General features: G+C 42.8%; 1 protein-coding gene across 1 annotated transcript in view; it reads right to left on the bottom strand.

The window, feature by feature from the left end:
- LOC137346498 (double C2-like domain-containing protein beta) overlaps nucleotides 1–14,286 on the bottom strand; it is a 273,543-nt gene that overhangs the window by 126,596 nt on the left and 132,661 nt on the right. Inside the window, exon 4 of the mRNA XM_068009961.1 lies at nucleotides 3,160–3,269. Within this exon, the coding sequence (XP_067866062.1) occupies nucleotides 3,160–3,269 (110 nt within the window). The remainder of the gene's footprint in view (nucleotides 1–3,159; nucleotides 3,270–14,286) is intronic.

The following is a 14,286-nucleotide window of genomic DNA, read 5'->3' on the forward strand; positions in this document are numbered from 1 at the left end:
TAACACCGCTGTTGGTGTATCTACACCCCAAGGACTGCAGCAGCTCAAGAAGGCAGCTCACCACCACCTTCTCGAGGCCTATTAGGGATGGGCAATAAATGCTGGTCTAGCCAATGATGCCCACATCCCTAGAACAGTAAAAAAGCATTTGAAACATTGGCTGTTAGATCACAGATTACCTTGGTCTGAGGGAGAGAGATTTCTCGATCTCCTACCTTAATTCAGTGTGCAAACAATATGCCTTTCATGATTTAATAAATCCACAATTGATTTTTGATCAACACTGACTGAAGGCAAAAAAAGATTGGGGTAGAATTTGGTTTACATGTTTTATGCCTGAAAATTGACGCAGGCTTTGGCTTCACTGCCAAACTCGTATGGCACTTTTTAAAATGATTTTTTAAATTCATTTATTCATATATATTTCCAAGTCAGAATGGTGTGTGGCTTGGAGGGGTACTTGCAGGTGGTGCCATTCTCATGCACCTGCTGCCCTTGTCCTTCTAGGTTGAAGAGGTCATAGGTTTGGAAGGTGCTGGTGAAGGAGGTGTGGTGTGATGCTGCAGTGCATCTTGTATATGGTACACACTACTGCCACTGTGTATCGGTGGTGGAGTGAGTGAATGTTTAAGGTGGTGGATGGGGTGCTGAACAAGCAGGCTGCTTTGTCCTGGATGGTGTTGAGCTTCCTCAGTGTTGTGAGATTTGCACTCATCCAGGCAGAGTATTCCACTACACTCTTGACTCGTGCCTTGTCAATGGTGGACAGGAGGTGGGTTACCTGTCACAGAATTCCTAGCCTCTGGCCTGTTCTTGTCGCCACAGTATTTATGTGGCTGTTCCAGTTCAGCATACGGTCAATGCTAACTCCCAGGATGTTGATAGTGTGGGACTTAGCGATGGTAATGCCATTGAGTGTCAAGGGGAGATGGTTAGATTCTGTCTTGTTGGAGATCGTCATTGCCTGGCACTTGTGTGGTGCGAATGTTACTTGCCACTTATCAGCCCAAGCCTGAATGTTGTCCAGCTCTTGCTGTGTATGGACTGCTTCAGTAACTGAGGAATTGCAAAAGGTACTGAACATTGTACAAACATCAGCGAGCATCCCTACTTCTGACTTTATGAAGGAGGGAAGGTCATTAATGAAACAGCTGAAGATGGTTGGGCCTAGGACACAATCCGAAGGAACTCCTGCAGCAATGTCCTGGGATGGAGATTATTGGCCTCAAACAACCACAATTATCTTCCTTTATGCTAGGTATGATTCCAACCAGTGGAGATATTTTCCCCCATTCCCATTGACTTCAATTTGGCTAGGGCTCCTTGATGCAATACTCAGTCAAATGCTGCCCTGATATCAAGGGCAATCACTCTCACCTCATCTGTTGTGGGTAAGATGACATAAAATAGCATTAAGCCCCTTTAATATATAAATTATGGGCCTAATGCTTGTTGAAGGCCCCCAACCACCAAATAATCAGCAATGGGCGGGGCAGATGTCAGACCTATCCCAATCAGGATTCTTCAGCTACTCCTACAACTGGTAACTCCAGGTAAGTTACATTTTTTTTGGTTAAAAAAAACCATCCTGTGGAGCCAGGAGGCACAGGAATACTCTCCCAACTCTACAGGTATCACGATTGGCCTTTCGCTGTAGTCCACTCCAATCCCTTCTCCTGGGACTTACAAGAGGCGGCTGCCAGCAAGACAGGAGGTTCAACATCGATGTCTTGGCACGGTGAGCCTCCTTTGGTCGCATGACCAAAACTGGCAGATGGCGGTGAGTGTATTGATGAAGTCTGAGGCCCAATATCCATTAGTCCTGGGATTCCCGGTTTGGCCACGCACTGGTTCAGACTAATTTCTAGGTTACCATCTAATCGTGAGCTGCAAACCCAAAATCGTCATCAATGATATAACCGTTTCAGCTAACTGATCTCTGTGTGTTCCTTTTGTTTGAAACCTTACAAGTTACATGAGAAAGCAGTGCCATTGCAATCTTGAGGATGAGCTACTTAAGGTCTTCTCTCTAAGAAACCGTTCATGATATTGAAAAGCACTATCACATAATTTCTTAAACTTTTTCGTGAAAAACTACAAGTTCTCAAGTCTCTCTTCAAGCTGTAATTCCTCATCCCTGGTCGTATCCCTAGTAATCTGCATTGCAATTTTTCCATTGCTTGCCATAATGGGGAAGCCCAAATCTTTACACAACACTTTACCTGCAGCCTAACCAAGATCGTGTACAAATTCAACAGTACCTTAAAATAAAAAAAATTGAAATGGTAGAATTTGGAAACAAAAAAAGAAAATGCTGGAAAAATACAGCAGGGCAGTCAGCATCTATAACAAAAAATGTTGATTTAATCTGACCTGTACTTCCTGCACTCTCTTTTTCTTTCAACATTGCTTTCTTGTTTTGTATTCTTTTTCTCTGGATGCAAAGACAAGGATTCCACTGCTTTTTCTGAAGTCTTTTCTACTTTCACTATCTCCTTGACTAACCAGTATCTGCCCACCAAGTGTCTCTGCTTTCCTACATTGCTGAGAATTCGACAATTTAACTTGTTTCCTTATTCTTGAAAATGTAGCACATCACATTTTTCTACATTTTTACTGGAAATGCCATCCATCTGCCCATCCTGAAAACTACACCCCTCAATTAGATGTCAAGGTAAATTTCAATAGTGCTCCTCCAAATCCTCTGTCCTGATCATTTCCATATATTGGAAGTAATAGTGGCACCCATGACACTGAAGAAGGCCAGCCACCACATTTTTGCAGTCAGAAAAATTTCCTGTCACCTCTAGCCTTCATTCTGTCCAATCCATGTGGCCATGTTCCTCTTAGTTCAACCATCATTATCTTTGCTACAAGTCTCTTACGTGGTACTTGATCAAATGCCTTTTGAAAAATCCATATAAATACATCCACTCCACTTCTTTCATGTCTCCTCTCCCTTGTTCCCTCAAAACCTTCTAAACGTTTGGTCAAGCATGGCCTGTCTTTTAGAAATTTATTCCGACCAGCTGGATTAACTCATGTTTCTCCAAGTGCTGAATCATTTCCTTTCCCTAAGCTTCAGTAGATCTTCCCCTTCATATCTGAAAAAGATTTAAATGGCTTCAAAATTTTCAAGATATTAAAAGTTAATTTTACCTTAATGTCTTCCGTATCATGTCCTCATCAGTGATCCCATAGTAAGTGAGAGTTTCATTCCAGACTGGATTCAAAGTATTTCGTAAAGTCTTTGTCCTTAGTTTATTGGCCTAAAACCAAAGAGTACAAAACAGTTTAACTTTACAGTGTTTATTTAATGAATCTTGAAACTTGATTTATACATAAATGTTTATAATTTATCACTTAAACAAATAAATGCGGAAATCCAGAAGTTGCTCTCAGTGCTTCTCCAAAGGATGTGCCGTTGAGGTCCCTCCAGAATGCAATTGATTAGAAATAATTGAACTATGTCATAAATGACTCTATGACACTCTGATAAGAACTTACACTCTTAGCCTTGCTTTAAACACCCTTGAAGAAGTTAAACCTTTTTGAATGAGATGTAACTGGGGTTTTACCAGTGTACTAAGTCATAATTACTGCTGAAAGCCTCACTAGCCCTGAAAGAGTAATTTTAATATTTGTTGAATGTAAAATACGAACATATGAACATACAGAAGCAGGAGTAGGCCATTTGACCCCTCAAGCCTGCTCCGCCATTCAATAAGCTCATGGCTGAATGTATTACTCCACATTTCCACCTACCCCCGATAACCATTATCATAAATTCTACATTTTTTTTGAAGTATGTTTATGGTGTTTTATCTTCTACCTTAATTCCAAGTGTATGTCCCAATCATTTATTTCACTATCCATAAAATATAAAATTGAAAATGAAGGGGTTCAGTGGTTTTAACTTTCTAGTTTGCTGTCTGTTAGAATATTTCAATGTGATTGGCTACTTACCCTGCTTGAAAACATCAATGTTGCTGGATGCCTGGAGATCCCCTTGACTTGGTACCAGAAACAAACTGACATTGAGAATGGGGAAAGTCTGCACCACAGAGATCGTTAGTTCTTTGTGGACAGCTTTCTTTGAGGTCAGTGGCAAGTGCTTTGCCACTGACCACAAAATCTAGCCGAACATGATTAGAATGCACTTATTTGGCATATAGGTTAGTTTGATTGTTTGGTATACACTCTGCATTTTATTTTACTTTACTTCCCTAAACCTGTCCTTCCATATAAGCTCTCCTACCCATATTTATGGCCACACCTTGAACTTGCCATCTCCCATGTTCTCTCCATTCCCAAGATTCCATCACTGAGTGGGTCATTTCTGATCATTTTCTTATATCCCTCACCACCCACACCCAGTATCCACTTCCAACCTCACTTTGATGTCCACCCATGGTTAAACTCATGCCCATGTCATTTACAATTGCACTTTCAAACTCCCAACTGCCTTTCATTAGCCATAATATTACTGCAGCTTTTGATTTGCTTAATTACTTCTGAGCATGTCTGGCGTACAACTGGTTTAGTCATTGTTACGGCCAGGTGAGGACGGGGTCTCAGGCGCCCCTCTTGCCCTTCCTCTTATTTGACTGCAACAGGGTTTATTCCTTTTAAACAGTGGTTGTGCTTACCACCTCTGTGAGTGTTTTGCTCAAAGTTTTCTTGAAGGCAGAATTGTAGTTGGCAGTCTTCCCCTGGTCTCTGGCTGTAACAGTCTGTAGGTTTAGAGGGTCCGCAGTCGCAGATGGTTTTCAAACTTGATGTTTTCTGCGGAGAGAGAGAAAGGGAAGCCCCCAGCTTTCTCTGCTGCTGCAGTCTCAGTTTCTGCTTGCCTTCTCTGTATCATAACTTCTGTTTTTGCAGAGATGGACAGATGACACATGGTTCTCTCAACCCCCTTTTTAATGAGGTCCAAAGTCTAAAACCCAAAAGCTCTCATGGGTAGGGTTGTCAGTGTTTACCCCCGGAGGGACATCTCCACATGAGTGCCTCAGGATGACTTTGACTGTCCCACTAATGAGGGTAATCTGCATAATCTACTCAGTTAGCCAAAGCATTGTTCTGGCTGGGCTTCTTGTTAGACTTTTGTCTTCAGTTCAGTCTCCTGGTATTTCAGATGCAAATTTCAGTGGCCATCTTGGTTGCTAGTTTTTTAAAAGTTACTGTAGGATTTCTTCCATTAAAAGTCTAATGTAAGTTTCCAACCGATGAAATTAATATTTTTCATTTGGCATATGGGGATTTCTTGACATCATCCATTATTAGATCTGGCTGAACTACCTGGTTCAAGTAGCTGTGGTCTCAGAAAAGCTAGTTGGAATGTCTATGAGTGAGTCAGTGGGATGGGAGTTCTTTATGGGAGGGTGGATGGACTGGGTCAGATGATGTTCCAGATGGCAAATGGGCAAGTGTAGTGGAGTTGTGGGGTGGGGGTGGGGGTTGGATATGAGGGCAAAGGAGTAATTTAGGGGAAATATTCAATTAATGTCTAGCATATAGTTTTGGCTGTAGGCTGACGTTGGAGACCCCCCACTGCTGTTGTATGCTCCAGCTCATCAGCTTCCTCACTTTCATGCAGTGGATTGCCCTCATCATCTGTCTGCAACAGGAGAGCTCCCTGTTGCATGACAATGTTACGCAAGAGGCAGAACAACATCACTATCCTTGACACTCTCAGGTCTGTACTGTAGGGAACCCCCAAACTGGTTCAGGCAGTGGACAGCGCTGTTTAAAGACAACCATGGGCTGCTCAATGATTACTGTGATTGAGTCATCACTGTAGTTGTATCTGATCTCCAGAGGCATACCTGGGGTTTTGAGCAGGGTTATTGACCAAGCTGGGACAGGATGCTCCTGGGCTGTAGGCAGCCAGCCTCTGATGTCTTGTGTGTCCTTGTTGAAAAGAAGGGAAATGCTGGACAGCTGCTAGCTGTAGGCATTGAGAGCACTGTCTGGAAATTGGGCACATATCTGCATGAACTACTGCCAGTGGTCTCAGAATCAGCTGTACGTTAAGGGAGTAAAACCCTTTGCAGTTCATGAAGGTGCCAGGTTCAGTGATAGGAGCCCTGAAGGCCATGTGGACAAGTGATGGAAGTTTGCACTTGCACAAAATCTTGCAATGATGACCAAACCCACAGCCCTTTCCTAGGTTCCAGGGGAGTGAGCTGAATTCACTGAAACATTCTGTGACCTGCTTTATGCAGGAATGCACTACAGCCCGACGAATATTGCACGTCTCCAACTGCAGTTAGAAATGACCTCATTCATTGAAATTCAGGGCCATGGTCAGCTTAACTGCCACAGGCAATGCAGTGCCAGCTGTAGATTCTGCTGCAGATTTAATATGGCCTCTCATGAGAAGTGCATTTTCCTCCTCCACTACTCCTTGCTGGTATTCAGGAACCTCACTCTGGACCTGTGAACACTATGAGCATGGTAAGGCTGCCTACAATTAGCCCTTCTCCTTCCTGGACTCCTAACGGGACCAAGTGCTGTTCCATGGAGCCACCACCAACCACCACCGCCCCCCACCCCCCACCTGTTGCTGCACCTGTCCCTCCTCTACCCGTAGAAAGTTAGGGTTGACCGATATCACTCCCACGATTCAGTAGAGCAAACACCTCTCTGTGTAAAGAAAATGATTGAGGTGCTGAGAAATGAGAAAAAAAGAATGTATTTTCAGCAAAAAACCCTTCTCAGATTAGCTTCTTGAATTCTCCAGACAGATAATAAAGATCTAAGTACTTGCATGTTACAACATTGAAAATCTCCAGCCTACAGTTTTCAGTAGTAGCGGACAGCCCATAACTTAATGATCATCAAGCTAATGCAAGTATAAATGGCATTGAGTTCCAGTGTTGTTACAAGGCTGAATTTGCATGAGGTTTCACCTGTTCCAGCTGGGAGCTTTGACCACCTATTTCTAAGCCTTGATCAAAATGGCAGTGAGTGAAACAGCAGAACAAATGGGTTGCTACATTATGCGCCACTATTTTCATTGCACCACTGCCCTATTCTTGACCGAAAATACGGATGGAAATTGTTCCCAGACTCTTATGACTACTGGTGATTAGGGAGATTGAATTATTCACTCTCACATCAGACTTCTTTTGTATGGCAACAGACTAGTGATTTGGATTACAGTCTCTCCTGGCTAAATCAGGATATTCTTAATTTTCATTGAGACATTTGGCACAAAGAATGCACATGCCACAGCTGGATTCACAGGTATGCAGTAATAGGTAGATCTTTAGATGCTTAACAAGTGTTTTTTTCTTAAAGCACTGTCACAGGTGTGTAATGGGAAAATGCTCATTCTTCATTCATAGAGTGAGTCACAGAGTCATAACAGCACAGAAGGAGCCCATTTGGGACATTGAGTCCATGCTGGTTCTCTGCAGAGCAATCTAATCAGCCCATTCCCCAGCTCTATCCCCATAGCCCATAGCTCTGTAAGTTTATTTTCCTCCAGTGCCAATCCAATTTCCTTTTGAAATCATTCATCATCTCTGCTTCCACCACCCTCACAGGCAGCGAGTTCCAGGTCATTACCAGTTGCTGCGTAAAAAGGTTCTTCCTCACATCCCCCTGCATCTCTTGTCCAAAACCTCAAATCTGTGCCCTCTAGCCCTTGTACGATCAACTAATAGGAATAGTATTTCTTTGTCTACCCTAGCCAAACCTGTCTTGATTTTGCACACTTCTATCAAATCTTCCCTCAATCTCTTTTGTTCCCAGGAGAACAACCCCAGCTTCTCCAACCTAACCTTGTAGCTAAAATCCCTCATATCCCTGTAACCATTCTAGTAAATCTCCTCTGCACCCTCTCAAGGACCTTCACATCCTTCCTAAAACGTGACCAGAACTGGATGCAATACTCTAGTTGTGGCCTAACCAGAGCTTTATATAGGTTCAGCATAACTTCGCTGCTTTTGTACTCAATACCTCTATTTATGAAGTCTATTAATTCCCACTGATGAAATCACATTCTCGGGAAGCAAACATTTGAAAACTGCCTGTTAGCTATTTTCAAAAGCAGGCCCAAGTAACAAAAATTAACATTTTCTCATTTTTCCAGAACAGAATACAGGCCGATTAACAGAAATTACTGACAAATGAAGCCATCATCTAGCACCCATGGAATAAGCAAAGGCCTTCAAGAGGGTCATTTAATCATTTATTTTCCCATCTCAATGATCAAAGTCCCTTATTGGGTCTATGAAGGACCTCTTTACAACAAAAGGTAGGTTAGAGTTTCCCCTTTGGGCACAATCAGTGATCCGGGTGCAAATTGTGCTCGGCTTGCGAAGTCTTCTTTTTCTCAAGTTTCCATTCAAGTCATTTGCATATTACCAAATGCAAAATCTGCTGTGAGCCAGCACAATCAGGCAGCAGTTTAGATGGTAATTTTTTTAAAAAACATTTTGCTTTAAGAATATCCCTTGATATATCTAAGATTAATAATTTGGTACAGTTTAAATAATATAGCTGAAAATATGTTTATCACAAGTCAATTTAATCAGAATCAATCCATCACTGGTGAGTAACCCGATTTTAAATTACTGCAAATGACTTTTAAAACTAGATAGAACCATTTGCAAATTATATTGGGGTACAGTTATCAGTTTCTTAGCACATCAAAAAAGAAAAATTCGAAACCTTTTAAAACATGCCTATTAGTGTCCTTGTGCCTGAAAGCTTAATTTTTGGAGCTTTCTCGAATGCCTCCAAATGAGTGCAATTAATGGAAATGCCCAAAGGTGATTAATTCATCCTGGGGTGTGGCCATTTTTCTGGGCAGGACCATATCTTAGCACAGTGTTTTTGAAGCTAGCACAGAAGATTCTCAAATTTGCACTGGACATATGTGCTTGAAATTCCATGATTTTTTCGTGGGTTATGCTGATTGTGGGCGAATTGTGCTTAAAGAAAACAGTGCAAGCAAGTGGTATAATACCTTGGCCAGAATTTGTTGGACCCCACAATGGGCTGGTGGCGGAGGCCACAAAGTTGAGTGGGAGGTGGAGAGGGCCGTTCCCAATGCCTTCCCGCCCCGCTGTAATTTTACGTGGGGTGGCAGCGGCGAGAAACAGTCCAAGGCTGGCAGCCTTCTTGCGGGCAGGATGGGGCCCTCCTGATCGGGCACCCTGTGCCCTTCGGAGGGCCGCCCCGGAAGCCCCAACCACCATCATCACACAACAATCCCCCACGTCCCCCAATCGACCACACTTGCCTTGCCAGGGCCTGGCTGATTGTCCCCGGTGAGGCTCCAAAAACTTACCTGCCTTCCAAGGCCATCCTTCGCCTTGCTTGCAATGGCTGGGTGTAGTCCCAGCAGTGGCCACCGGTCCTGGTGGCGCTGCTGGGACTAAGAGCTGGCGGCCTACTGATTGGCCAGCAGCTCCAGTAGGCAGGACTTCCAGAAGCAGGTCCCACATGGATTCCTCACTTGCCTGCCCAAGTAATGATAGCTTTGCACTGCCAGTGGTCAGGAACTTGGGGGCTAAACGGTTGTGAGCAACATCAATTAGCCTCTAATAAACATCAGGACATTACTTTGTAGCCAGTTAAAACACACCTTCACATTGTTAGCAGACAATTTTCCTTAATGCAATCCCCCTATGACCATTAGGGAAGCGATAAAGATATAAAATACTCCCTTGAGTATTGAGTGCTTTATGGAGTATGCCACTGCCAGTGATTTACTCTGAGCAACCCACACAAAATTCACATGTATTAATAATCGCTGCTACAAAAATCGAAAGGTATTATTATAGAGTTTGCACCTGACACAAACCTATACAGATTCTGCCCAGCACATACAGCCAGGGGGCTTTTCCATACAGTTTTACACACAGGATTCCTTCCAAAAGGTAATATTGTAAGGAAATCAAATACATTTTTTTCTGCCTTGCATTGCTTTATTTAATAACAGTCAAATGATCTATCAAATTATCCCATCTCCTTATGTGCACTTCTCATTTCCTCATATTAGTCCATATCTTTGTCCAAATCAATATCACAGGGTAACTATTCTGCAAAGAAATTTGAATGATTAGTGGTTTACCAAACACTTCCTTCATGGTTTGGCTTCAAACAATTTCATAACATGGAAATTTTCAGTCTTAGCAGCAAAACGCTCATTTGCAACCTTCAAACAGTTGGCAGCAACTAAACAGATAATGACAGAAAAAGTGATTGATGTAAAACAAATTCAATTTCCTTACGATTTATTCTGTGTGGACCGTAAGTTTTAATTTATGGTTTAACATTCAGTCCTTTCCATCACAACGTTGTTTCTTTGACAGGGTGCACAGCAGCAGCTTACCAAGCTTACTTTGGCCAGCACCTTTCTCCCTTATGACTTCCATCATTGAGGTTGACAAGAGCAGCAACGTTGTGGCAACACCATTACCTCAAAATCACATGTCATCCTGACTTGGACATATATTGCTGCTCCTTCATGACTGCTGGATCAATATCCTGGAATTCCATAACTAGCATGACTGTGAGGGCAACATCACCACAAGAACTGCAGTTGTTCCAGGAGAAGACCCAGCAACACTTCTCAAGGTAAATAGAAATCAACAATAAATGCAGCCTTGCTGGCAACAGCTACATTCCAGGAACAAATAAAAAAATATGTGAAGCATTGTTTGTATTCAAAGAAAAACATTGAAAAAGAATCTTTAATTATTTATTGTTTATAATCTAAATGTACACAGTGTCACTGAAGGTTACAGTACTACTGTGACATTGTGTAGCATTACCTGAAAAAAGTACTGTTCACTGACTCATAGGACATTCTAGTCTGAATCATTCTCTTGTAATGTGTCACTAGCATACATGTCTTTTTGAGTCTATGTTCTAGAAGGCTATAAGAATTTTATTATTATCACCTTAAACTCACGGACCTTGCATGACAACAGTCTGAGCTTTCACTGAAGCTCTCAGACATTGGTTAGCTACTGCTTGTGTTGCAATGGAAGTTGCAACATCAGCCATGAGATGCTGCATCACGGTTGGGTCTACAAGTGTGCAAACGGAGTTGGTCACCACTTCAGTGCTGGAAAGCATGAATTCTGAGCTCTGTACAAAGCCCTGTGCCACATTGGTGCTAGACTCCTCCATGTTCCTTGACATTGATCACAGGCTTTCTGGAAGTCTTCCTAATGCACCAAGCATTTCGTTGTGCATACCCACCAGCATTCTGTAGGTAGCCCCATTGTAGTCCTCACTTGAATCCTCTGCAGTGGAGCCCATGCGTGTCATCACACTCTGGTGATCAGGCACCTATGCTATCCTTGCCCCCTCCCCTGGCTGCACAACGTGCAGATCCCACCTCGCCTCTAATCTATCCTCTAAGATATGCACAGTGTCAGTGTCTGAGGTGGTGGCTGCAAGGGTGAAATCAAGTGGCGGTGCTGTGTGTCTTCATCACTCCCTTCTTAGTGTTCCTTCATTCGCTGGCCATGTTGATTCCCTTGGGTATCTGAAAGAAAAAAGGCAAAAGGATAACGGTGTGGTGCGGGGAGGGTTGGGGAAGTAGGAGCTACATGCCTACACCATCTGCAGCTTGCAAATCAGAAGTGTGTAGGATGAGGGGTAAGTGGGATGCGAGAAGGGACGGGAATTCCATCGTCTCTAATGGTTTCAGTGCTGCCACTGGCCATGGCCTTAGCGATGGGCACCTCAGTCATAGCCAGCACTGTCTGCCCCATAGGGGTTAGGACATGCCAGTGTGCCTATCCTCCTCTGATTAGCTCTGCAGCCTTCAGTTGTGTGCTACCTTGTCCTACAAGAGAGAGGGAAGAGTGTCAATGAGTGTGGTGCAGTCTGTTTGGCTGATGTGCCTGTCATGGTTGAATAACTGGACAGTGTGTGCAAGCTGTGAGATGTGAGTGTGAGGCTTTCAACACTGCTAAGTGTGTGAGGGTGAGGTAAAGCATATAAATGTTAGATATGAGGCCTGATTGATAAAAATTGTTCGAAGGTGAGTGATGGGGGTGTGGTGACTTGAGACGTGGCTGAGGCGAACTGGTGTTGCTGGTGGGATATGGTATTTGAAACTGTAGTCACTGACCTTGACTGCTCGTGTGAGGTCATTGAACTTCTTCAGCACTGCATCCAGGTCCTCAGGGCTTGACGACAGGCATTGACCTCCACGGCTATTTGCTCCCACTTACTTTTGATCATGTATCTGGGGGGCTTCCTTTCCCTCTGTGGATACAGCACATTTCTACCCTTTCCACCTCCCTCACCAAGACATCCAGTAAAACTTTGGATCCCACTCTTGCCCCTGTTCTGTCATTTCTCACTCTTTCCCAGGTCATATTTTCTTCAACCATGACTCACAGCACCTGCTCCAGTCACAATGCAGCTCCCCATTAGGAGGCGCAGGCTAGCTTTAGGTGGTGCCAGCAACACATAATATTGGCACCCTGCTGATGTGTGCAGCCAATCAAGAGTATGGTTTGCACTGGCTAGATGCAGAATTCATTCAAATGAGCAGTCATCTTGAAGTTGGTGTGGTGCCTAATTGCAACCAATGAGCACAGATTGATCACTCATTGCAATAACCATGCCCATTTTCGGGGGCTGTCCAATGTAATCCCTGTTCGCTCTCTCTCCAACCCATTCAATCATACAGGCACTTTTCTCCCCTTTTAACCTAATTCCAGCCAATACTCCTCTTCCTTGCCTACAAGCCGCCATTCTTCATCTCCATCAGCCATTCCTGCCACCTTCAACAGTGAGCACCGTGTGCACCTGCAATTAAAGGCTTAACTAAATCCATGCTTGGGGAAAATTATCATTCATTTTCAGTGAAAAGAAAATGCATTATCAATGTCATCCATGAGAATTATTTGATGACCATCACAAGCTAGAAATGGTATTTTCCCTTCTCTCCAAAGTCAACTGCAAATTAGAGGATGAACCACACTAATGGGAGAGAAATATATTTTCTTATTAACCAAACACTCCAGCGACTAAATTAACTCCCCATGTATCTTGGATAGAATCCGATTTTCCTTTAACCAACTGGTGATTCTGATTCTTCTAACCAGCTGTCCAATATTAAGTGAATAGAATTGTGTTTTGTCTCCATCCTTCATTTCAAAAAAGCCAGAGGGATTAATGGAAAAAGCTTTTTATTTTCCTATTTTCATTCCTCCTTCCTGGAGTTGATTTGTTGGCGTAGCTAATTACACTACCTAGAGAGAATCATATCTCCCATCCTTCTGAGTTCAAGAAGACAGACCTTCAGCTTGGATGTTTGTCAAATGTCAGAGAATCTTCTTTCCTTCCTAGTGATTCTAACAAGCTGGAGCCACCAACTCCAGCTGTATTCACTAGAGAAATATCTTACCTCTCATTTTTTAACAGGAACGATTCCTTCCTGATAGATTAACAAGACTGTGTTGCTTTGCTCTGCAAGCAGTCTCTGTTCCAAGTGCCATATATGATCGATATTACAGTGGTACACAAATATTTCTTGCTGCACAACTTCCAAACAGAAGTCTGCGTGACACTTCAGTTGCCAAAGGATACTTTGAATGAAACTGGTAATGAGGCTTAGTATTGTCAAACAATCCTGACAAAGAATGGAAGAATGTTGGATTACAGCTGGGAGGTTGAAAACTAATAACCTGGTCTTTTTTCTTAATTTGAATTTAAATTAAAACTGTCTTTTTGATCTTTTACACAGACCAATTCAGCATAGGATGTCAGCATAATCATACAAGAATGACAAACGGGCCAAGTATCCCATACAACTTTGACTTTCAGCTTTCTTTTCAAGATCCGATTTGATGTTTAGCGCTTAATTTTCTTATACCAACCTTCCTCACTCCATTAAACAGTTAGTAAATTTCGCTTGTCTAACAATTAACTGACATCCATTACGTAACTAGTCACTGGTGGTGTGTGCAAGCTGGCCAAAGTGATTCAACCTCTGGTTGTTGGTCCCCAAGGTTAAGTGCCTGGACTGCACCCTGTTGATGCATTGTGTAGGAAATCATAGGCACAAACCCACCTCTTAAGTGGTGCAAAATATTGGTGCTTCCACTACTAATTCTAGTCATGCAGGTCAGAAAGCAGGAAATTGTGTATTTGCTTTCCTGCAATTTTGTCAAATTCAAAAAGAGAGCACTTCAAGGTGCCATGAGTAGTAGTACAGCAGCAGTAGGAAATGATAAATGGTTTCATATTTATACTTTAAATTGGAATAGTCAGTGGCCTATATAAGCTTAAGAGACAAATTAA

The sequence above is a fragment of the Heterodontus francisci genome, chromosome 30, assembly GCF_036365525.1.
Source record: "Heterodontus francisci isolate sHetFra1 chromosome 30, sHetFra1.hap1, whole genome shotgun sequence".
Classification (NCBI taxonomy): Eukaryota; Metazoa; Chordata; class Chondrichthyes; order Heterodontiformes; family Heterodontidae; genus Heterodontus; species Heterodontus francisci.